This window comes from Bison bison, unplaced genomic scaffold, assembly GCF_000754665.1.
Source record: "Bison bison bison isolate TAMUID 2011002044 unplaced genomic scaffold, Bison_UMD1.0 scf7180017864466, whole genome shotgun sequence".
NCBI lineage: Eukaryota > Metazoa > Chordata > Mammalia > Artiodactyla > Bovidae > Bison > Bison bison.
This window is the reverse complement of record NW_011495027.1, coordinates 3,513,357-3,540,096: the sequence shown is the minus strand read 5'-3', so window position 1 is coordinate 3,540,096 and position 26,740 is coordinate 3,513,357. Positions and strand designations below refer to the sequence as shown.

General features: G+C 36.6%; 1 protein-coding gene across 1 annotated transcript in view; it reads left to right on the top strand.

Annotated features, from left to right (window-relative positions):
• Positions 1-26,740, top strand: part of COL24A1 (collagen, type XXIV, alpha 1) — a 396,106-nt gene that overhangs the window by 256,320 nt on the left and 113,046 nt on the right. The window contains exons 29-34 of the mRNA XM_010860327.1: positions 1,107-1,160; positions 7,932-7,985; positions 8,261-8,305; positions 8,425-8,469; positions 18,780-18,833; positions 24,001-24,054. Of these exons, the coding sequence (XP_010858629.1) occupies positions 1,107-1,160; positions 7,932-7,985; positions 8,261-8,305; positions 8,425-8,469; positions 18,780-18,833; positions 24,001-24,054 (306 nt within the window). The remainder of the gene's footprint in view (positions 1-1,106; positions 1,161-7,931; positions 7,986-8,260; positions 8,306-8,424; positions 8,470-18,779; positions 18,834-24,000; positions 24,055-26,740) is intronic.

The following is a 26,740-nucleotide window of genomic DNA, read 5'->3' as shown; positions in this document are numbered from 1 at the left end:
TCTTTTAATTTCATGGCTGCAGTTACCATCTGCAGTGATTTTGGAGCCCCCCAAAATAAAGTCTGACACTGTTTCCACTGTTTCCCCATCTATTTCCCATGAAGTGATGGGACCAAATGCACTGTTCTTATAAATGTGCTAATATTCTCCAACTGAAAAAATCCATAGAAAAATTTATTATTCAAAAATTGAGTTTTGAAAAATTCCATTTGTGTTTACAGGAAAATAATGAAGTCTTGTCTCAAAGAGAAAGTTTGCTGATTAAAGACTGAAAGTTATTGTGAACTTAAATGTGAAAAATATGAGCCTTGTGATCCCCTAAGTAGAACTATTATTAGAAGGGGTTTATGCTGTTTTGTGAAGCTTCTGTTTTGAAGATAAGCCCAATTTTCCAGCATACTGATAGACATGTATTGACTTCCAAATGAGGAAGACTGATCTAGGGCACAGTTGCTATTTTTTTTAGTCGTGTGAGATAAAAAATAGATTTTAGTTCCTGTGAAAGTTCACTGTTTTCATTTTCATCTACCTATGTTATACAGATAAATAAACTTTGTTTTCTAAGCAAGTCTTCATTGGAGACTATTATGTATAAAATGAGCTCATTGTAAATTGACTGAATAATACTGAAATCTTCACTGAAGACTATTTTTGTAGCATATTAATTTGGAAAATTTTGTGGCATTTTTCATGGTAACAGAAAAAATCCATTTTTATGTGATGGGAGTATCATAAACATCTAGAGGAATGAGAAAGAAATCTTACAAAAGTAGCCATTGCTTCTTTGATGGACCAGGCAGGTTAGACTTGTCACATTGGTCAAGTGCATATCTCCCTCCACTACCACGCCATATGTGTTTATCATAAAAACCATGCGGTCAGTGAATATTAAGTGCTTCTCATTCTTTTCAGGGTATCAACACTTAGAAATTAAATTTCTCCAAATAGTAGGATATGTCAAAAGCAGAGCATTGGGAAAGGCCAATATGATATTTGTTTTTTAAGAATTCCCAGTGAGAACTGCATGTCATAAGAATGATTATAACTACTATTCTTGTAATATTCCTGTGAATTCTTTAACCAATTTTTAAATTTTCAACATGTAGGGTCATGTGGGGGCAAGAGGACCACCTGGGATTCCAGGTCCTAAAGGACGAAGAGTAAGTTATCAAATCAAGAAAGTACATTAACCTAAAAAAAAAGTGACATTGTAAATAGTGATGTGTTCAGCAAAAATAGCTTATATTAGATGGAAACATTAATTGCAGTGTAATCTATAATCATTTGTACTTATAAAACCATACTTTTCCATTTTGTGTTTTAGAAATTTTACTGACTGAAGAATTCTCTCTTACTCCCAACTTCCAATTCATCCACTGGGGGAATTGTGAATGTGAAGATGTTTAAATAAATAATTTTTGTACTCACAAAGAGACTTATATAGCAAGAGATAGTAACAGCATGATAAAGAGTGATAGGAAATAGAATGAGGACACAAAGGATGACTAAGAGTTTATTCACTGTAAATAAGAGGTAATAGAATCATTGCTAATAATTATGCTTAAGAATTAAGTTAAAAAGCTTTCATTCTTTAAGTCTTTTAAACATTTAGATCCTGTTTTTTTCTTTAAAGAAATAGGAACCACCATTTATTACATGCCTGTCATGTGCCAAGCACCTTTACATATACTAATACTCACAACCACTCTAAAAGGCGGAGGCATTTATCTCAGACATTATAGTTGAGGTAAATGGGGCTCAGAGAGTTTAAGTATATGAACTGTTGACATAGGTCTAGGGAACAACCAGGATTTGTGGTTTTTCAATACCGCATTGAATATTAGAGTATTTTTCCTTGATTAATTTGAATATGTAGGCTCTAAGAACTCTGTTTTCTTCCTTGGCTTTACCTTGACTTTTACAGCTAGAGAAGAAAATATTTTAAAATGCTAAAATAATGGCCTCCAAATAACAAAAAAAAAAAAAAAAAAAAAACACCCTCCCATTTTCCAGTTGGCAAGTGCAAAAAAGGTGCTTAGTTTAAAATAACAACTTTAGGAACTCATTGGCAATAAAAAGATATGGATTCGGCACATTCACTGTTGTGGCTTGGTTTCAATCCCTGATCAGGGAGCTAAGACCCTGCAAGCTGCACACCATGGCCAAAAAATAAAATAAACCCAAAGAAGTAATGACTTCAATTTCATGTGCTGTGTTTTAGGTGAAGATTAAAGAAAAAGAGCAAATTTTTCTGTATCACTTCTATTCTGAAAAACTATTTTCCTTTCTGGGTTATGGATTTACAGTCTATAAATAACGCTGATGGCCACATCTATTTTAGCCCAAATGATATTTAGAATAATAAAAAATCATGGAAGATGATCTGTACTCTGTGTTTTAGTGGTCTGCACTCTGCCAGCATTCAGCACTTGGTCAGGTCAAATGTGTTTATTTAACACCGTATTACTCATAGTGGTAAAGTTCAACTTTGTGACAGATGAAAAAAAAAAAAAAAACTTTATTTGGTTAGCTAAATAATTGAGATATTATTGGTTATCCAGGCATACGTAAGCCATATACTTAAGCAGGATATGTTTCTGAATCAGTTGTGCTATCTCATGTCATATGGAAAGTTTATTTATCTGTAGTTTTTAACTTCCCTGTGATCCCTGGGCAGATTATTATTCTTTTCTGATTTGACACTTTGTCTTCATCCCTCACCTCCTCAAAGGTCTCTCTCATCCTCCAGATACATTTTACTGACATGTTTCCAGATGACTCCTCATAATTATTTAAAGTGCACTCAATATTTCTTAAGCAAAGTTTTAGTTTAGAAATAAGGGCTTCATTTAATACAAAAGTGCTCCCTTTACAGGAGAATATTTCATATAATCAGTCAACATTGGGAATACAAAAAGAACTGATGACCAGAATGTTAAGGGAAAAATATAGTATTATGAAGTTCCATTCTAGTTCTCACCTAGTATCTTCTTCTCCCATCAACCTATTTTCTCATCTATTCTCCACTATAGATGTGATCATAATGCATATCATTTCAAATGTTTTTCACTCACAAAAATTTGAGAATTTCTGTCCAGCCTACAGGGATAAATGCAAAAGTTATTTGGATGGAGATGCCTGTGCCCCAGCCTTTCCTTGCTACCCTAAAGACTGAAGAGGTCATATTTCCAGCACACCTGTGACACTTTGTGACACACAACTGTGTCACCGCACATTGGAAGGGAAGCTAGGCACATTTTCATGGAGACGATACAAAAAAACTCTAATTGTGAAACTAGTGCTTATACGCCCATGCTGTTCTGCCTGTGATTTGTACTTTTATGTGAATATGTGAACATCATGAATGGTAGGACTACAACCCAAGGATTCTGCTTCTCCGTCTGATTCTCTGCTATCCATCCATCTGCCATTCATCTGTCTAACATTTACTGATTTAATACAATCTGTCAAACTCTCCTACTATCTTGGGGAATTCAAGGTTAACTATTTCTTAGATATAAGCCACATGATTTCATGGTTTAATGACTTGCAGTGGCTTTTAAAGTATCATACAATATTGACAGAATAGCAAAAGCTCAGGCAAGCAGCAATACCTGCCATCTCAGGAAACAATCTAAACAACTTAGTATCATGAAAACTTTTCTAACTTGTTTTGTGAAGATTGTATAATCCTGCCCCTTATGTAAAAGGTAACGGGGTTGACTGAAAATGTTCATGTAGTTTGACATTGTTAGATGGGAGAGTTACCTGTAGCCTGTTGTGACTTATTTTCCTTTCTTGGGCTCTGACATCACTGTGGATGGACTGCACCCGTGAAATTAAAAGATACTTGCTCCTTGGAAGAAAAGCTATGACAAACAGATAGCATATTAAAAAGCAGAGACATCACTTTGCCAACAAACGTCCATACAATCAAAGCTATGGTTTTTCCAATAGTCACGTACAGATGTAAGAGTTGGACCATAAGGAGGGCTGAGCGCCCAAGAACTGATGCTTTTGAATTGTGGTTCTGGAGAAGACTCTTCAGAGTCCTTTGGACAACAAGATCAACCTGTCCATTCTAAAGGAGATAAACCCTGAATATTCATTGGAAGGACTGATGCTGAAGTTGCAATACTTTGGCCACCTGATTCAAAGAGCTGATTCATTGGAAAAGACCCTGATGCTGAGAAAGACTGAAGGCAGGAGGAGAAGGGGGCAACAGAGGATGAGATGGTTGGATGGAATCACTGACTCTATGGACATGAATTAGAGCAAACTCTGGGAGACAGGGAAGCCTGGTGTGCAGTCCATGAGGTTGCAAAGAGCCGGTCACAATCTAGAGACTGAACAACAACAAGCCTGTAGCCGACTTTTAACTTTTTCAAAAGAGGACAAAAAAAAAATTAGATTTTTTTTTTTTTTACTTAGCCAGGATCCATTCTTCAAGAGCTTTATATTATAGCTAATCAGATATTTTAAGGCAAGTACTAGAAAGAATAACTTTATACCCAATTAGGTACCTATTATAATACTGCTTGTCTAGTCTTCTTAGAACTTGATCTGAAGCTTGTCTCAGGAGTCAGAGAAGGCATATACAGTAACCCAGGGATAACTTCTCGGAGAAGGCAATGGCACCCCACTCTAGTACTCTTGCCTGGAGAATCCTATGGGCGGAGAAGCCTGGTAGGCTGCAGTCCATGGGGTCGAGAAGAGTTGGACACGACTGAGCGACTTCACTTTCACTTTTCACTTTCATGCATTGGAGAAGGAAAGTGTTCTTGCCTGGAGAATCCCAGGGACGACAGAGCCTGGTGGGCTGCCATCTATGGGGTCATGCAGAGTCGGACACGACTGAAGCGACTTAGCAGCAGCAGCAGCAGCAGCAGGGATAACTTCTACAACTAATATCGAAGAAGTTATAAATGTTGATAAAGCTAAGCTTTAGTTAATTAACTAACCCTTAATTGAAGCATTGGGAGGACCAGACTTTTTTCAAGAGTTCTGCCAGTCTTAACATGGAGTCAGAATTTTTATCTTCTCCCCACTCCCCCCTTTCTGCCACAAGCAAACTTACGTCTCCAATTTGATTTAATATTAATGCTGTCATAATTCTACTGGTTAATATTAACAAAATATCCAAGAAAGTCAGAAATTTCATGTTACAAAAGAGTTAGATGCCTGGTTGCCAGTGGACACACTTCTAGATTATACTTGTTTCCTGGGGTATTTTAGAATGCTACTACTCATTTCTTTTCATACTTTCTCAGCAATGTTCTATTATTACTCCAAAAAATTTTGGAAAGTGTTCTCCTAAAGAGAAGAAAAAGGGAAAAGGGCATAGAAGGTGCTAGGGAAAGAATCAATATAGGCTACTGAAATTTTAAGGTAAAGGTAATTATTAGAACAAGGTCCTATGAGATTGCGCTTGAAACTTCAGTCATCCTTTAAGTTTGGTTTTTCTTCCATCTTCAGTTACTTAGCTGTCAAACATTCCAACTCAGGACCTTTGCAGTTGCTATTGCTCCTACCAGAATGATCTTTCCCAAGTTATTTGCATACCCTCAGTCTCATCGCCTTCAAGTCTAGCCACATGTCACTTGAGAGCTTTCTCAAACACCCCTCTAAAGTAGCCCCCCTCCCCACCTTAGATTATTTCTAGTTCTAGATTATTTCTAGTTATTTCTAAAAATAAAATAACCTTTATTTTTCTTCATTATACCTGACTACTGATGGTCATTTTATATTGTAATTATATATATATATTTGCTTGTTTATAAATTCAGGGATTTGTTTCTTCTCCCAGCTAGTCCTCAATAAATGTTTGTTAAGTGAATAGCACTTTGAAAGTCACATATCTATTAAGTCCATATTCTTCAATCTGACATTCAGGGTCCTATGCATTCAGAGTTTAACTTAGTTTTGCAGTCTTTGATGGGAAAATAGGGTCAAAAGTAAGCTGGGGACATGTCATGCTGCCACAACTACTGCTAAGTCGCTTCAGTCGTGTCTGACTCTGTGCGACCCCATAGACGGCAGCCCACCAGGCTCCCCCTGTCCCTGGGATTCTCCAGGCAAGAACACTGGAGTGGGTTGCCATTTCCTTCTCCAATGCATGAAAGTGAAAAGTGAAAGTGAAGTTGCTCAGTCGTGTCCGACTCTCAGCGACCCCATGGACTGCAGCCTACCAGGCTCCTCCGTCCATGGGGTTTTCCAGGCAAGAGTACTGGAGTGGGGTGCCATTGCCTTCTCCGGGGGACATGTCATGGAGTACCTTAAATACAGACTGAGAAATTGTAGTGCTTTGGCTCTAGTATGCCCAGTGGAGCTATACAGCCTCATGGAGTGTGAGTCTTCTCTGCAATCCTATGAATGTTCCCAACAGGATCAGGGTACGCAGTTACCCCAAGAGCACCCAGGAAGAGCATCCTATTACAGTAAGCAGCTTTATAAATAGTATAGTATAAAGTTAAACTAAGTTGACCTCAGATGGGATACAGTAGAAGGTGCTGAAGCCTATGGGGCTCCTTCAAATCATCATGTTATATTAGGAAATTTGTATCACTGTTTTGCATAGAAATCTTCAATGCCTCCTCATTGTTTATTGATTCAACTATAAACTCCACTCCTTTACCTTTTAAATCCCAGTCTTTCTACAATTATTTATTAATATAGAAATACTAAAAAAATATTCAGTGTAATCAATAACTCAGGTTAAACGAACTACATTTTTCATTCTTGCATATCTTCTTTTCTGCCTCTGTATCCTTTTCTCATACTATCCCTCTGTTTAGAATTTCTTCCAGAGCATGATCTCTGATTGTCAAAATAATAGCTCCATTCCCTTTACAACCTGTGAAAGCTCTCTCCCTCCTTTGAATCGCTTTACCCCTTAACACACCTTATCTCTGCCTATGTTATAATTGCTTTTGTAATTTGCCTTATATCATAATATGGATCCCCACAACATTTAATGCAACGCATTTTTCACAGTTAGTGTTCAGTTAATGGTTGTAGAATTTGATTAATTCTCTTTAAAACGATTTTAAGATCTTCCAAGGACAGTTATAATTTTGTCAAGGAATGTATACTATCTTTCATTAGAGAATGACTTTTGCAACTAATATTCACAGCTAATTACTCATTTAGTATTGATAGCAACACAGCTCAGAAATTTTAAACATACATGAACATTCTCAGCAGCATTTTCTGTTCCTTTTCTGTGCCCATAGCCATCTTTCAGGTCAAGCAGGTGCATGGTAGAGAACATGCAGTCAGCATTCATTTCCTAATAAAGTAGTGAGAAGAGTGCCATTCTAAAAATATAAAACAAGAAGACTGTTTGGACAAACTAGCTACTTTAAAGTTACTTTACAGTTGTTTTTAGGATAAATTCTGGATTTCTGTTGAGTAAATGATAAGGTAAACAAAATACTTAAATAACAAATCTATATTACAGCCGCCTGCCTCAACAACTCAATCAGCTGTTTTTCTGGTTATCTGATTTACAATTTTGCATTAAATCTTGAAAACAATGGCCTGATTCTCCTATGCAAATGAGTTCATCCATATACCCAGCTGTATTCTTTACTGTGTTCCGGGCCCAGAAACAAGGAAAAGGAGTTTGTCAACTATTGAGGGCAATGTCTCCATTTGTATAGATGCATAACAGTACAAAGGTTTAAGTGTCTGCCTGCAGTGCGGGAGACCTGGGTTCGATCCCTGGGTCAGGAAGATCCCCTGGAGAAAGAAATGGCAACCCACTCCAGTATTCCTGCCTGGAGAATCCCATGGACGGAGGAGCCTGTGGGCTACAGTCCACAGGGTCGCAAAGAGTCAGACACGACTGAGCGACTTCAGTCACTCACTCACTCATAACAGTACAAAAGAAACATGTAAAATTAACAACAGGCTATTTTTTTCATCTCTAGGGACCAAGAGGACCAGATGGTCCCTTAGGAGAACAGGGTATACAAGGTACCAAGGTAATCATTTATTTTCTCATTTCATATGCAGTTAAATATTTTTGAGCCTGTATTTCCTACCTGTCTAAACACTGATGTATTTTCTTATAAAAGTATGATTCTAATTTTTAAGTCTAATTATGAAATGTACATAAAGTTTTCACTGTACTCACAGAAATGTGTTTTTGTGTTTTTGAAATATGCATTTAATGTCTTACTTTTTTGGTATGTGAATGTATGTGTGTAAGACCATAATTCCCATTCTTATTAACTCACCTGTTATTGATTCTTGTTAGGGTGAAACAGGAGATCAAGGAAAAAGAGGGCCTCATGGTCTTATTGTGAGTAGTAAAATATTTCACGTTAATGATAAACATATAAAATCTTCCATTTTTCTTGGTCTGTGATTCATATTTGAGGAGGGAGCTGCTTGACCCAGGCATTTTCTTTCTCGTGTTAGGGTAAGACTGGAAACCCTGGAGAGAGAGGAGTTCAAGGAAAACCAGTAAGTAATTAAAAATAATCAAACCATAAATATATTTTATCCATTTTATCCTCTGATACGACTCTTGTTTAGTAATCAGTATGTTAGACTAAGAGAATGTAAGTTATTTTCCTCCTTTAGTCCTTAGGTCTTTCTTTCATTGGGGCAAATTGCTTACTCATTCTGGGCCTTTTCTGTACCTATCTATAAATTGATAGTGGTAAGTGACACTTTAACTTCATCTGATTATGATAGTTTTTCTGTAAAACCCATTTCAAGATAAAGTAGTGTGATATATAAATATAATGGAACATTATGAAGCTAATGTAAGAAACTTCTTTAAGGCCTCATGCCTGGTTTCATTTTAACTGAACTTGTGTTGTTTGGACCCTTGGCGTGTGGAGCTGTGTGTGTCTTTATATTTCCCATGGCCCTACTCTAAGAGTTTTTAATATCATATAATGCTAAATATTTTCCTACCATCAAAAGTCTCAGAATTATACAATTTTTTTCACTGGGACATAAGTCCTGTGGTTATGAATATTAATTGAAGGGGAGAATATATGTTTTTAAAAAGAGAAATATATTCACATACACATGTATGTTACTCATATATACATGTATAATTTTGAATACACGAGCTTAAACGTATGGGTTTTTTATTTCATTTTAAGCATAGTTTTTAATGTCATTTTGACCTGTTGTATACATATATGTATAATTTAAAGTTATACAGTTTAAATATACGACAACTGAATAGTCAGAAAAGGATAGGACAGAATTGCTTTAGTTGCTGTAGTAGTTATCACTAATGTCACTGGATTCTCTTGCTCGTCTATGAAGTCTGCTGCCCCCTGCCTGTCGTTTCCCATAATAGCATTACATGTGACAATGGTCAAACCTATAGTAGCAGAGACTTAAGAGAAAAACGGTTGTATACAGGGAAAGAACTTGTTTGTGAGACTACATTATTAATTGAAGTCACTCTGAAAGACTATTTCTGAGTATTAATATTCATCATCTGAGTTTCTTTTATATCAGTCTATAAATGTAAACAGTGTTCACATTTATTTTACATTTATTTATATAAACAGTGTTTCTGGAGATTCTTCCATGTTGCTGCACTGTACACAAAATTAATATTTGTGATGAACAGAAACATTGGGAATTTTTCAAGTCTGTTCTTATTTTAGAAAAATGAAACCAGGAGAAATTAAATTACTTACACATATTGTACATTGTTGACATTCCTTAGATTTTACCTTCATGTTCAGCTTATCACATATGCCTGGATAAATATAAAATTAGATATCTGGTTTCCTCAACCAAAAAACCAACAATTTTTGGTTGAGGAAAACAAATGGTTCTTACTAGAACTTAACTAGCTGACAGCAAACAAGTCTTATAGACTATTGCAAGAGTAAAGTTACGTTAGCAGATGACAGTACAAAATGAGTTAATACTAACTGTTGAGGTTTACTTAGATTTATACATACATCATCCCCTTGGTCTTGATTGAACTGAAAGAGACTTGAGATCTGAAGAAAACTAGGATCAATCAATCCAACAAATCCAGATGCCCCCCAGATACATTTGATCCTGCACAGTAATCTCAGTGTCTCTAGTCATTTTTTCACTGTCAACAATCAGACAGTGCTTATAATAGAAAGATACACTGGAGGTCAGATTGACCTTTGTTTTAGTGCATGCTGCTAATAATGTATAGTCTTGGCTAGGTTGGATAGCTTTTCAGATCATATTTTCTTCATGTGTAAAATAGACATCTCTAAATTGTCATGGAACTGATGCTTTTGAACTGTGGTGTTGGAGAAAACTCTTGAGAGTCCCTTGCAGCAAGGAGATCCAACCAGTCCATCCTAAAGGAAACCAGTCCTGAATATTCATTGGAAGGACTGATGCTGAAGCTGAAACTCCAATACTTTGGCCACCTGATGCAAGGAACTGACTCATTTGAAAAGACCCTGATGCTGGGAATGATTGAAGGTGGGAGGAGAAGGGGACGACAGAGGATGAGATGGTTGGATGGCATCACCAACTCAATGCACATGAGTTTGAGCAAACTCTGGGAGATAGTGAAGGACAGAAAAGTCTGGCATGCTGCAATCCATGAGGTCACAAAAAGTCAGACACCACTGAGCAACTGAACTGAACTGAACTGACTGAAATTGTCATAATGCTAAAACTAGGTATTAAATGAAAATTGCTAGCACATATAGTTCTCGGCTCGTCCAAATAAACAGAAGTATACTTGTTATGTTGTTGTTCAGTTGCTCAGTCATGTCCGACTCTTTGCAACCCCATGGACTGTAGCACACAGACTTCCTTGTCCTTCACTCTCAGTGCTCAAGCTCATGTCCACTGAGTCAATGATGCTATCTAACCATCTCATTCTCTACTGCCATCTTCTCCATTTGCCTTCCATCTTTCCCAGCATCAGGATCTTTTCCAATGAGTCAGCTCTTCGCATCAGGTGGTCAAAGTATTGGAGCTTCAGCTTTAGTATCAGTCCTTCTAGTGAATATTCAGGATTGATTTCATTTAGAATTGACTGGTTTGATTGCCTTGCAGTCCAAGGGACTCTCAAGAGTCTTCTCCAGAACCACAATTCAAAAGCATCAATTCTTCAGCGTTCAACTTTGTTTATGGTCCAACTCTCACATCTGTGCATCACTACTGGAAAAGCCATAGCTTTGACTATACAGACCTTTGTTGGCAAAGTGATGTCTCTGCTTTTTAATGCACTGTCCAGGTTTGTCATAGCTTTTCTTCAAAGGAGGAAGCATCTTTTACTTTCAGGGCTACAGTCACCACCTGCAGTGATTTTAGAGCTCAAGGAAATAAAATCTGCTATTGTTTTAATTTTTTCCCTATTTGCCATGAAATGATGGGACCAGATACCATGATCTTAGTTTTTTGAATGTTGAGTTTGAAGCCAGCTTTTTAACTCTCCTCTTTCTCCATCATCAAGAGGCATTTTATTTCCTCTTCACTTTCTTCCATTGGGGTGGTATCATCTGCATATCTGAGGTTATTGATATTTCTCCTGGGAATCTTGATTCCAGCTTGTGCTTCATCCGGCCCAGCATTTTGCATGATGTACTCTGCATACAAGTTAAATAAGTAGGGTGACAATATATAGCCTTGATGTACTTCTTTCCTAATTGGGAACCAATCCATTATTCCATGTCTGGTTCTAACTGTTGCTTCTTGACCTGCCTACACGTTTCTCAGGAGACAGGTTAAGTGGCTGGTGTTCCCATCTCTTTAAGAGTTTTCCACAGTTTGTTGTGAGTCAAAGGCCTTAGCATAGTCAATGAAGCAGAAGTAGATGTTTTTCTGGAATTCCCTTGTATTTTCTGTGATCTAATAGATGTTGGCAATTTGATCTCTGGTTCCTCTGTCTTTTCTAAATCCAACTTGTATGTTTGGAAGTTCTCAGTTCACATACTGTTGAAACCTAGCTTGGAGAATTTTGAGCATTAACTTGCTTGCTTGTGAAATGAGTGTAATTGTGCAGTAGTTTGAGCATTCTTTGATATTGCTCTTCTTTGGAATTGGATGAAAACTGATCTTATCCATATTTGTCTATGGGCCAATGTTATTTCCTATACTTTTCTTCTATCTGTGGGTATATCTGACTCAGAGAATCAAGAAGAAAGGACATGATGCATTGTGTTATTAAGGTGATAAAGTCCACATAACTTATTAGTTTTCTAAATCTCATAAAAGAAACTATAAACAGTTCATTCATCATTGATTTTTATACAGATACTCTTTCAGTGAATGAGATAGGGGTATTAAATCCTTTACCTTCGATTTTTGTATTTGTATATGACTCTCATTCTTCCAGATTTTGCTTTATACATTTTGAAACTATTTTTAGAGTATTTACATATGGTTATTATGTCTTCCCAATCAACGGACCCTTTTATTATCATAAAACGTTCCTCTTTCTGGTAATACTTTTTATTTTTAAATCTACTTTATTTGATATGAGTCTCTCTAGATGTTTGCATGGCATATGTTTTTCGTTCATTTATTTTCAAGCTATCTGTGCCTTGATGTTTAAAGTGAGTGTCTTAAAGTTACATCTTGCCTTTAAATTCATCCTGACAACCTCTGCCTTTTAATTAGTATTGGCTCCATTTCCACCTAATGCAGTTATTGACGTAGCTGCATTTAGGCCTCCCATTTTATGACAGTTTTTCCTTTGTCATGGTGGTGGTGTTCAGTGCCTTCTTCATTGTTGTTCAGTCGCTCAGGAGCGTCCACTTCTTTGTGACCCCATGGACTGTAGCACGCCAGGCTTCCCTGTCTTTCACCATCTCCTGGAGTGCCTTCTTTGGGCAGTGGATAACTTTGAGAACTCCATTTTAATTCAGTTATTGACTTTTTAACTATACTTCTTTTCATTATTACTTTTAAGTGGCTATTCTAGGTCAGAAGTCAGCGAACTATCTCTGTAAAGAGCCACAGGATATTTTAGGCTTTGTGGCCATGTGGTCTCTGGTGCAACTACTCAGCTCTAGTGTCATAGTGTGAAAGCAACCATAGACAGTATATAAAGAATGAGCTGCTGCTGCTAATGCTAAGTCGCTTCAGTCGTGTCCGACTCTGTGCGACCCCAGAGACGGCAGCCCACCAGGCTCCCCCGTCCCTGGGATTCTCCAGGCAAGAATACTGGAGTGGGTTGCCATTTCCTTCTCCAATGCATGAAAGTGAAAAGTGAAAGTGAAGTCGCTCAGTTGTGTCCGACTCTTTGCGACCCCATGGACTGCAGCCTACCAGGCTCCTCCATCCATGGGATTTTCCAGGCAAGAGTACTAGAGTGGGGTACCATTGCCTTCTCCCAAAGAATGAGCATGATTGTTCAAAAAAATTATTTACAAAATCAGGTGATGGTCCAAATTTGGCACTCCGACTGTAGTTTCCCAAAAACTGATTTAGGGGTCACAGCCTAAGGTTCTAATGTCTACTTAGAGTTAATATAGTAATACTTAACATAATAGTAAGAAATTTGTGGCCATATAAATTTGTTTACCGGCATCCTGTCTTACATGCTATACTTGTTTTATGTATTACATTTCTATATATGTTATAAACCCCATATTTCAAAGTTAAAATTCTACTCTAATATAAATAGAATACTTTTTGTTTTACTATAAATTAAATACATGTTTTAGAGATATTTAGAAGGAAAGTAGTGATTTTTAAATGTATCCATGCATTTACTCTTTCTGGTGCTCTTAATTCTTTCTATATATGCACATTTCTAAGAGGTATATTTCCCTGAAGCCTGTAGAACTTCCTTTAGATTTCTTATAGTCAAGCTCTTTTAGTGATGAATTCTCTTAGGTTTTCTTTATTTCACCTTTATTCTTGAAGGATATTTTCACTGATTACAGAATTCTGGGTCAACAAAGTTTTTTTTTTTTTTGCTTCCATTCAGTACTGATTCCATTCAGTGCTGTAAAAATGACATGCCATTTATTTTTGGCCTGCATTATTTCTGAAGAGTGGTCTACACTTACCTTTATCATTATTCCCCTGCATATAATGTATCATTTTTCTCTGACTGTTTTCAAGATTCTCTCTTTATCTTTGGTTTTCAGTAGTTTGATTGTGGGAGAAGGCAATGGCAACCCACTCTCGTACTCTTGCCTGGAAAATCCCATGGGCGGAGGAGCCTGGTAGGCTGCAGTTCATGGGGTCGCGAAGAGTCCGACAGGACTAAGCGACTTCACTTTCACTTTCCACTTAGGCGCATTGGAGAAGGAAATGGCAACCCACTCCAGTGTTCTTGCCTGGAGAATCCCAGGGACGGGGGAGCCTTGTGGGCTGCCGTCTATGGGGTCACACAGAGTCGGGCACGACTGAAGCGACTTAGCTGCAGCAGCAGTTTGATTGTGATGTGCCTAGATGAGTTTTCTTCACATTTATCCAGCTTGAGGTTTGCTGATTTTTTTTCATGTGTAAATTAGCTTTCACGAAATTTGGAAATTAAAAAAATTTTTTTTCAAAAATTTTTTCTACCCCATTTTCTCTCTTCTTTCCTTCTTGTATTCTAGTTAAATATATGTTATTCATTCTGATTACCTTAGATCCCTGGGGCCCTATCATTCCTAATTCAGTCTTTCTTCTTCCTGTTTTTTTTTTTTTTTAAACCGGATAACCTAAATCTATCTTCCCTAACTTGTTAAGGAAGCCCTTTTAATTTTATTCTTGATATTTTATTTTAAACTTTTATTTGGATATTTAATTTTCAGTTCTATAATTGTCATTGTTTCTTTTTATAGACACTCTTTTTATTCTGAGATTTCCTGTTTATTTATCATAAGTACATTTTTATTTACATGAGTGAGCATTTTTATATTCAGTTCAGTTCAGTCGCTCAGTCGTGTCCAGCTTTTTGCGACCCCATGAATCGAAGCACGCCAGGCCTCCCTGTCCATCACCAACTCCCGGAGTTCACTCAGACTCACGTCTATCGAGTCAGTGATGCCATCCAGCCATCTCATCCTCTGTCGTCCCCTTCTCCTCCTGCCCCCAATCCCTCCCAGCATCAGAGTCTTTTCCAATGAGTCAACTCCTCGCATGAGGTGGCCAGAGTACTGGCGTTTCAGCTTTAGCATCATTCCTTCCAAAGAAATCCCAGGGCTGATCTCCTTCAGAATAGACTGGTTGGATCTCCTTGCAGTCCAAGGGACTCTCAAGAGTCTTCTCCAACACCACAGTTCAAAAGCATCAATTCTTTGGCGCTCAGCTTTCTTCACAGTCCAACTCTCACATCCATACATGACCACAGGAAAAACCATAGCCTTGACTAGATGGACCTTTGTTGGCAAAGTAATGTCTCTGATTTTCTATATGCTATCTAGATTGGTCATAACTTTCCTTCCAAGGAGTAAGCGTCTTTTAATTTCATGGCTGCAGTATTAACTACTTTAAAAATGTTGTGTGATCCTACTAAAATCTGTATTATCTTGAGTCTGGTTTCCATTAATTGCCTTTTCTTATAAATATGGGAAATTTTCCCTGTCAAGTAATTTTAAACTATATCTTGAATATTTTGACTTATTCATTGTGGAGACTCTAAAGTCTGTTATATTTCTTTGAAAGTATTGTTTGTTTTTTAATTTTGCAAACATTTAACTTGGTGATCAAACTCCAAGTTTTCTCTCTTTCGTGAGTAGATGGCTGCTGAAATCTCTGTTAAGTGCTTTTAACCTTGTCTGGTCAACTTAGAGTCTGATGTACCAATACAAACCTACACGTGATTATTTAAAATAGAAGGGCACTGAATGTTTCATTTCTCATGGAAATAAGTAAAAAGCAGTTTAGTATAGTGAAAGACCTTGACATTGGAATCAGACATATTCAAAGTCAGATTCTGGTTCTTCCACTTATAGCTGTTTTGACTTAGTACAAATTATTTGACCCTTCTGAACTTCAGTTTTCCTATCAGTAAAATGAGATACATTTATAGTTATTAAAAAAAAAATCATGCTCATTATGTTCCTAGCACAGGCCCTCAATAAATAGCAACCACTATAGTCATTATCCTCCTGGCACCACTGGCATCATTGCTGATATGCATCATGGAGCAAGGAGTTGTACTACAGATAAGGTATTTCAGTAGCCTTATAGCCTTAAAGGGAATCTGAAAAGCCTTAAAAGGAATTTTTACTTTGTGCCAGCTTGTTCTTTCCTTTTTCATCTCTGATAAAAATAATTAGGGTCCATTTACATCATTTCATAGCTTTGCCAAACAGCATTTATTCAGCATTAACAGTATTAAAAGTACATATCAAGCTTAATATTGTGTGCAGACACACTTTACAAAGCAAACTGGGCGAGTATTATTTAAGGTTCTAAGTGCTTTATGTTTCAAATGGTGTGTCAGGCATAGAGCGATCCCTTATACTGATCTGGTCTTAATTTAGGAGTATATGGGTAACATGTGATTTTCATGACTGAAATATGGTCTTAGTCAGATGAGAGTCCACAAGATTTTACAAATCTGCCTTTCTCTAATCGCTTCACCAGTGGCTCAGCAGTAAAGAATCCACCTGCAATGCAGGACGCGGGTTCAGTTCCTGGGTTGGGAAGATCTCCTGGAGAAGGAAATGGCAACTCTCTCCAGTAGTCTTGCCTGGAAAATCCCATGGACGGAGAAGCCCCTACAGTCCACGGGGTCACAAGAGAGTCATACGCAACTGAGCAGCCAAACAACAACAACTACTTTCTCTAATCAGACAATCATATGTAACTAAACATAGCATTGATGATTGTAACTTAGATTCTTTGTTCCTGGAAATTTTTAATATCTTCCAATTTAATGTCAATTTTTAGATTTTAAATTTAAGATAAAAGGATAATTGTGATCTGCTATATAATTGCCAAACTTCCCAAAGGCAATAATTTAGAAGAGTAGGAGTAGCAAATTGCAAATAGATAAGGGCAGTATTTTATATATCATTAGTAATCATCAGTATCTGGTACACAGTACATGCTCAGTTATACTTTGAATGGAAGGATCAAAGAGGACCTGGAATTAGATTTAGAGTTTTATAGCCCTGATGTCTCAGACAATAAAGAATCCTGCAATATAGGAGACCTGGGTTAGATTCATGGGTTGGAAGGATGCCCTGGAGAAGGAAACGGCTACCCACTCCAGTGTTCTTGCCTGGAGAATTCCATGGACAGAGGAGCCTGACAGGCTACAGTTCATGGGGTTGCAAAGATTAGGATATGACAGAGCAATTTTCACTTTACATATCATTTTAGAATATACCTCCATGTCTAAGATTCTATTTTATGTTACCATGGATAGCATGGTGTAAAAATGGGATAAAATAAAGAACACTGGAGAGGTCCGATTTGATCATTTCTGGTCATTAGGTTCTGAGACCCTTGTGCCTTCCCAGGCTATAAGAGCATAAGTCACACTCCTTTATTTCTTGCCTGGAAAATCCCATAGACAGAGGAGCCTGGCAGTCTACAGTCCATGATCACAAAGAGTTGGATATGAGTGACTGAGTGACTGAGCATACACACAGTTCTAAAGAACTCCTATGACTCATTGACAGAATAATAAACAACAATGGCAAAATGAGCAAAAGGACTTGTGTAACCATTCCTCTAAAGGAGATCTATAAATGGCCAATAAATACATAAAAAGATTCTCAGTATGACTCATCTTTAGGGAAATGAAAATCAAGACCACACTGAGATACCACTTCCCACCAAGGGTAACTATTATCTCACATACATACACACACACACACACACACACACACGCCCCTACACCTATATATGAAGAAAAAATAATCAGTGCTGACAAGGATGTGGAGAAATAGGAATCCTTGTGCCATGCTGGTGGGAATGTAAAATGGTGGGGCTGCTGTGGAAAGCAGTTTAGCCAGCTCCTCAAATTGTTGAACATAGAATTATATATTAATCCATCAACCCATATAACTCACTTCTAGGTACCCCAAAGAGTGTAAAGTACAGATACAAACAAATACTCGTATATTAACGTTTATAGGAGTGTTAGACATAATAACCAAAGTGTAGAAAACCTGAATTGTTTATTGATGATTAATGGATAAACAAAATGTGGTATATACATACAGCCGAATATTATTCAACCTTAAAAAGAAGGAAGTCTTGACACATACTACAAATGGATGGATCTTTATGCCACATGAAATAAGCCAGACACAAAAGAAGAAATATTGTATGATTCCATGTATATAAGACCCTTTAATTACCTACTTTGACTGCTGCTGCTGCTGCTAAGTCGCTTCAGTCGTGTCTGACTCTGTGCGACCCCATAGATGGCAGCCCACCAGGCTCCTCCGCTCATGGGAGTTTCCAGGCAAGAGTACTGGAGTGGGTTGCCATTGCCTTCTCCACCTACTTTGACTATTTTAAGTCAAATTCATAGAGACAGAAAGTAGAATTGTGGTTGCCAGGGGAGGCGGGTGGGGGATAGGGAGCTATTTAATGGGTACAGAGTTTCAGTTTGGGAAGATAAACAATTCTGAAAGTGGATGGTGGTAATGATGGTGAACACAACCATGTGGATATACTTACTGCCATAGCACTCTAAATTTACACATACTGCACACTTTAAAATTACTAAAATGTGGATTATATGTGATGCGTATTTTACCACAAAATAAAAAATAAAGAATAGATAAAGATAGAAAAATTAGATGGGAGGATCGTAAAAGAAAGCTGAGGTGTGAAAACTAAAACATTTTCAAACATCACTTTTTCTCTAAGCTTTACCTTTGTTTATTCAGGGTTTACAAGGACCCCCAGGGAGTACTGGAGACAGGGGACTTACAGGAGAACCAGTAAGTATACTTTTATGTATTTCTAATTGTGTTTTTCTCATAATGTATTTTACCTGTCTCTTATTATTGCTCTGTTGTTCTGTGGCTGGTATGTTTTTGAAATCAACATTTATCATGAGCAGTTAATTATAAGAATGAATACTTTGCTGTGAAGATAATTTATAGTGCCTTCCTGGTTTCATAAAGTCAAATTTGGTTCTGTTTATCTGAAACCATTAAAGCTTCATGTATTTCTATTTTAAACAAATATAATTCTGTTTTATTGACTCAGAATTTTTTTCTTAACAGCTTTCTGTTTATATAATAATTATTATACTCCCCCAACACATACACACACACAAAATCACATTTATGAGGGCAACTCTATAATAAAAGACCATATAGAGAAGCCAGACTCTACACGTAATGGGCCAAAATGTGGAAACTTGACAGAAATGCTAGTAGGTCAATAATTCAAAAACTTACATCACATTTTCATACATATGACTCAGTTATAGATTCTCCATGGAAAATGAACTGTGAAAATGAAATACCTTGCCACACCTTCTTTCTCACAATATATTCTTTATTTGCCTATGAAGTCATTCTTCTGGCTAATGGTATCAGCTGTAATGTGCAGTAACATGCTCCTAAGATTTACAATACAAATAGTTTTTGAAACTACTGTGTGGTTGATCTTATCCATCACATGACACAAAAGTTTATAAGTGGTTTTTGCACAGTTCATTTAGCTAGTATGAAGGGGAAAATTCTAATAATCAAAGAACTATTCTTACCCATCTGTGTTCATTTCCTGCTTTATATATTTAACCTGTGGGATAAGCTCTTCAAACAATAAGTAAAGATTTGGCTATGTGTGTAATTTTTCCGAAAATAGAATCTTAAATGTGATATTGATTTTATCAAACTAAATTCTTCTCAGTTTTCTCTGGTTTGTATCTCTTAACCTGCCTTCCCAATTCTAATATTTATTTGATCAAAAATCATGCAAATATCTAAATATCTCTTTCTTCTAAAGAGACTATAGCTCCTTGAAGTCAGAGACCATTTTTTTTCATCTTTGCCATCCTCTTTCCTAGTACAATATCTGGCATATTTATCTATCTAGTGAATATTTGTTAAACAGCACTAACCAGAAGTGGTATAACCATATACCCAATGATGTAATCATTTAGCTGGTAATATTAGCTGAAGTGAAACAACATTAAAACTAATCTTAATAAAGAATGCATTTAAGTCACAATAAGCATTATCAACAGAGCTATGGCAACAATAGAGATAATATCAAGTTTTATACAAAAAAAGATTTACTGTTGTAACTGTAAATGACTAAATGGCTGAAAAAGCTTAAAAATTGACATTCAGGTCCCAGGGTCAGTGGCTCTGGTAAATAAAATATAAAGCAATTTGTAATGGGTGTGATGGGCTTTGTTTCACATATTTGAGCTACCTAGTAAAATCTAAGGGAATGTATAACAAAATAAACCATCTTAATCTAGGGTTAGGGAAACTTCCGGAAGAGGAGAATTTGTGCTGTGAACTGAAGGATGAAGAGTGGGTTACTTAAGCAAATATGGGGAAAAGTCATTCCAGAGAGAAGTCATGACCTGGGAGAAAGCCTTATATATTAATCTGAAGATCTAAAAGAAGGCCAGTGTGACTGTGACACAGGGAATCGAGTGGGAAGTAAGTACAAGATGAGGATGGAAAGGGAGGCAGGGGACAAAACACATGCAACTCTATAAGCCCCATTCCCAAGATATGTATTTTTAGCCTAAAAACAATGGGATATCATTGAAGGGATAGGGCTAATTTTATGATTGTCTTATTGTTTCATAAAGCTCACCCAAACCAAATAGGAATGGACCAAGAAAGCCTTTCTGTTACAACAGTCCAGATAAGATACAGTAGAACTTTTTTGATTAGCAGAGAAAAAAGTAGGTATAAAATATTCCAAATGAGATAAAATCAACAGGAGAAAGATGTAAAGTATGTGAAATATGTGAAGTATGGTTTCTAAGGTTGTGGCTTGAAGTATCAGTAGGTTATCTCTCATTGAAACTGAACCACAGCTGCTGAAACTCGTGTCCTAGAGCCCGCGCTTCGTAACAAGAGAAGTCACCACAGCGAGAAGCCAACATGCCACAATGAGAGTAGCCCTCACTCGCTGCAACTAGAGGAAGCCCACATGTGGCAGCAAAGGCCCAGTGCAACCAAAAATAAATAAATACAATTATGAAAAAACAGATTTTAGGAGATACACTAAATGTTAAAAGGGTTAAATGGTGGTTTGGGCTAATTTTTACTTTTATGTATATTCAAGTGTTCCATAGTGAACATATTTAGGGGGCGAAGTTGTCTTTAACATTATATTTTTAAAATAAAATGACAAGTCACAAACTGGGCAAATGTTATCAGTAAAACAGGACAGGAAAGAGTTAATGTCCACAACATATAAAGAACTCTACAAAATTTTTTAAATGACTCCCAAAATACATGGGCAAAGAGCATGATCAGGCAACATGTAGAATATTACAAAAATCTGATAAACAAATGACAAAATATTCAACTTCACTGGTAGTCAAACATATAAAATTTTAAGATACTAGGTGCTCCATCAATAATGAAAAACTTAAAAAGTAACTTATTGATAAAATAATATTCTATGCTGGTATGAATTTAATGAAATAGATTATAATTTTATACATTGTGGAACATTAATTTTTGCAGCCTTTCTGAAAGTTGACTTGAGGTTATGAGCAAATAATACTATCATGTTTCTCTCAGTGTGTTTCTACTAGGGTAAAACAACATTCTGAGGAGAATCTATAAATTTTGAAATACTATGCATAACATGTAATAAACCATAATTGAAAAATATTAGTGACTTCTTAAAACCTTTAATGGCTGTGCTGTTGAGTAAGAAAATTTGTGATACCTACATACCAACCTTTTCATTCTAATTCAAATATTTATCTCAACTATTTGGCAATATTTTCTGATGTAACAGACTTAACATTCACTTACAGTCTAACTTGTATATAATAAAGCCTATAAAGCAAACTTTCATTGTAAAGAAGAATTAAAAACAATATAACTGTCTAGCATTAAGAAAATCATTAAATCATAGTACTGCAGAATGTTAAATTGAATATAATATTATATAGCTATTGAACACTTTTGTTGTGAAATATTTATAATATGATGAAATATTTGCATTTATAATAGACTCTTAAATATTAAACAGATAGTTATTTATAAATATGCTCCCACAAAAGAACTAGAAGGAAATATGCAAGTATATTTACAGTGTCATCTCTGTAGACAGAATTACAGATGATTTACTTAATCTGTTTCTTTTTGTAGTTTCCATACTTTTTGAATATTTTAAATGAAGATTAATACAACAACTTAGAAAAACATTTTAAAATAACCAAACATGTCGCAACTTTTTTCCTATTAATACATTTTTTTAAAGTGAAGTGTGTACAAAATTGTGATGGAATATAAGCTCATAGAATTTTAGCTATCTTATAATTTTCTGAATCTAAAAATCACCTTCTTTGTACTATCTTTCAGAAAGACCAAAAACTGCAAACACCTTCTTTGGGTGGCTGGAAACATAGCATTAAATTGCAGTTGTCAAATAAGTGTTCTGGAGAAGGAAATTGCACCGCTCTCCTCTATTCTTCCCTGGGTAATCCCATGGACAGAGGAGCCTGGCCGGCTACAGTCCACAGGGCTGCAAAGAGTCAGACATGACTGAGTGGATAATACTTACTGAACAAGTGTTAATCTATCTAAAGTAATTTGGATAGTTAAATGGCTTCACACACTAATTATTTAGTGTTTATTTACTTATACTATTAAGTATTACAGGGGAAAAGATCTCCATAAATGTCCCACATGCATTTTATTGCACCCTAGTGATTATCCCATGTAAAAATTGTTACAGTCATTCATATGAAATAGAAGAATTGTTCAACTGGACTCACTACTGTGGTAAAATATATCATCTAGCAATCTTAAGCATATTTTCATTTCATTGGAGACCATATATTTGCTTCTTAAAAAATGCTACTTTGTTTGCCATATATTTTTCAGGAATATTAAGTAGATCTATGATTGTCATGGGAGGTTCCCAGGTGGTGCAGTTAGTAAAGAATCCACCTGCTCAATGCAAGAGACACGGGTTCAATCCCTGGGTCGGGAAGATCCCCTGGAGGAAGAAATGGCAACCCACTCAGTATTCTTGTCTGGAAAATCCCATGGGCAGAGGAGCCTGGTGGGCTATGGATCATGGATCACAAAGAGTTGACACCACTAATGACACACATGCACATGATTGTTATACTCATTAAATAAGACAATTCTGAAAGCCCTGGGCACTATATTAAATGTTTATTGAATGAATGAGTGATTTAGGGAATGAGAAAATGAAAGGCACATCCTTTCTTTCCTTTTCCTTTGAATCCAAGCAAAGCTTAATATTATTAACAAAAAAAGATGAATCAACTAAAGATTTAATTTTGTTTATACAGAGTAAGGGACTTCCCTGGTGGCTCAGATGGTAAAGCATCTATCTACAGTATGGGAGACCTGGGTTTGATCCCTGGGTCATCTCTGTAGACAATTACAAATGATTTACTTAATCTGTTTCTTTTTGTAGTTTCCATACTTTTTGAATACTTTAAATGAACATTAATACAACAACTTAGAAAAACATTTTAAGATAACCAACCATGTCACAACATTTTTCCTATTGATACATTTTTTAAAGTGAAGTGTGTACAAAATTGTGATGGAATATAAGCTCATAGAATTTCAACCATCTTATAATTTTCTGAATCTAAAAATCACCTTCTTTGTACTATTTTTCAGAAAGACCAAAAGCTTAGTATGATCCTCTGGAGAAGGCAATGGCAACCCACTCCAGTACTCTTGCCTGGAAAATCCCATGGACGGAGGAGCGTAGTAGGCTACAGTCCATGGGGTCGCAAAGAGTCGGACACAATTGAACGAATTCACTTCACTATACAGAGTAAAGTAATACATTGATAAATGTATTATGTGTTGTTAGATATGATATATTATAATTATATGCACATATTAATTGAAATATAGAGTGAACTTTGTTTCTCACATCTTAAATTTTGTTTTAATATAGGGACCACGAGGACCACAAGGTGATGCTGGACCTCCTGGAGAAATGGGTGCTGAGGTAATTTTTCTTGGGGTTGTTTCTTGTTGGTTCACCAGTACTCAGTATTTTTTGTAAGACTTTTCAAAGGTAAAGTTGATATCTTAGCTATATATTTTGAAGAATAATTTTATAGTACTTTAATATTCAGAAAATAAAATCTCAAGTTCTATTAAAAGCAGGGATAACTGTTGTATGAGCCTAATTTTATACATGTAACTTTCTCTTAACTGTTCATTTAAATAACAGAACAAAAAGTAAATATAACTTTCTCTTTACTGATTTAGAGTTAATGTTGATAGCCCTTCACTCCATTATAGCAGAATATTGAAAAGTGACTCATTCAAGATATATTTTAGAATAATAAGCGCCTTATGGCTCCTTTTAGCCACACCATGGCATGTGCCATCTTCGTTTCTGACCACGGATCAAATCCATACCCCCTGCATTGGAAGTATGAAGTCTTAACCACTGGACTGCCAGGAAAATTCCCTCAATCACTATTCTGGCATATTTTCCTCGATGGATCTACTCAATCCCTACTTTGTATCACAACAGAATCGTCTCCTACTCTGTTAACAACAACAACACTTGAAGTTATGAGCTATGACTTCTCTCTGCTTTCTTTAGGTTCAGAGGATGTAGCATAGTATAGGTTATCAGCACTGGCTTTTGAATCAGGTTTGGATTCAAAACCAATGTCTGCTACTTGTTAACCATTTACCTTGGGCAAAGAAGCAGATTATGATGAACATTATGATCTTTATGATTATGATGTGCAGATCATAATCAGCCCATCAACCCCAAGATGATGATTATGATTATGATGAACATTCTCTGCACTCTCAATGCAGGGTGCTTAGGTTCAATCTCTGGTCAGAAAACTAGACCCCTCATGCTTCAACTAAGAGCCTGCGTGCCAGAACTAAAGATCCCACATGCTGCAACGAAGATCTGGCACAGCCAAATAAATATTTAGGGGAAAAACAGATAAATGTTCAAGCTTCTTCACGAGTATGTAAGACTTTTTTATTTGACCCAATCATTTCTCTATAATTTCATCTATCCTTACTCCTTATTTTGACTTTAAGAATCTCTACTGCCTCATGTTTGCATGTTCCTCCTCATACTATGCTGTGTTCCCTTATTCTCTCTTTTCATATGGTTAACTCATACTCCTCAGGCTTCTCTGGTGGCTCAGTAGTAAAGAATCCGCCTGCCAAAACTGGAGATGGGGGTTCAGGAATTGAAGAAGATCCCTGGAGAAGGAAAAGGCATTAGAAAAGCTATCTAATAACTCTAACTGAGGCTTCTCCCTTTGGCTTTAATTATTGATTTCCTGTTGTCTTCTATATATGCACCTAGATAGCCTACAAAGTTCTCAAATTCAAAATATCTAAAGCAAACCCATCACTTTCACACTGTTATTCTTTTTATTCTTATCTCACTGAAAGATGCCACTTATGTCCAGTAACCTCAAACTGAGAGCTTTCCCAGACTCCTCTTCCTCCTTCATCCTGTCCAATCTGCTGTGCTTTCCCTTTAATAAGCTCCCACCAGTGTCTCAACTCTTTCGTTTTCTTTGTGTTCCTATTGCCAATGCTCCTTATTCCATGTCTCCTTCAGCTGCTATTATTCCTTAGCTATTTGTTGCCAGTGTATCTTTGTCATATCTTCCTTGTCCTTGAAATTTTTTATCAGCTCTCAGTCTTTAATAAAATGCCAATTACTTAACATGTGAAACAGTGTTCTGCATTGTCTAACCTCTACAGACCTGTTCAGCCACATTCCAATAAAACTGTTCTCCTCCTCTAATCCCGTGATTATGCAATGCCTTTTTGCCATGCACTGTGTATTCACTGAAAATCCAAGTGTGGCTGAGATATGATCCCTGACTCCATCAGCAGTTTATAATCTATTCCAGAAGATAATCATGTAAAAGATGATTATACTTCAATCTGTTAGACCCAATGATGGAGACATTCACAGGACTTTATAAGAGTACAGTAGTGGGTACATAGCCATAACTGGATAAGGGGAAAAAGACTTGTCTGTGTTCAGATAAAGGCAGGGTACTGAGTTTTAAGGAATGAGTATGAGTTTGTTGTTTCGTTACTAAGTCATGTTTGACTCTTTTGCAACCCCACTGACTGTATCCTGCCAGGCTCTTCTGTCCCTGAGAATTTCCAGGCAAGAATACTGAAGTGGGTTACCATGTCCTTCTCCAGGGGATCTTCTTCAATTCCTGAACCCCCATCTCCAGTTTTGGCAGGCGGATTCTTTACTACTGAGCCACCAGAGAAGCCCGAGTATGAGTTAACCGTATGAAAAGAGAGAATAAGGGTACACAGCATAGTATGAGGAGGAACATGCAAACATGAGGCAGTAGAGATTGTTAAAGTCAAAATAAGGAGTAAGGATAGATGAAATTATAGAGAAATGATTGGGTCAAATAAAAAAGTCTTACATACCCATGAAGAAGCTTGAACATTTATCTTTTTTTTTCCTAAATATTTATTTGGCTGTGCCAGGTTCGTTGCAGCATGTGGGATCTTTAGTTCTGGCACGCAGGCTCTTAGTTGCAGCATGAGGGATCTAGTTTTCTGACCAGAGATTGAACCTAAGCACCCTGCATTGAGAGTGCAGAGTCCTAGCCACTGGACCACCAGGGAAGTCCCTAAACGTTCATACGTTATGGGCTATAGTA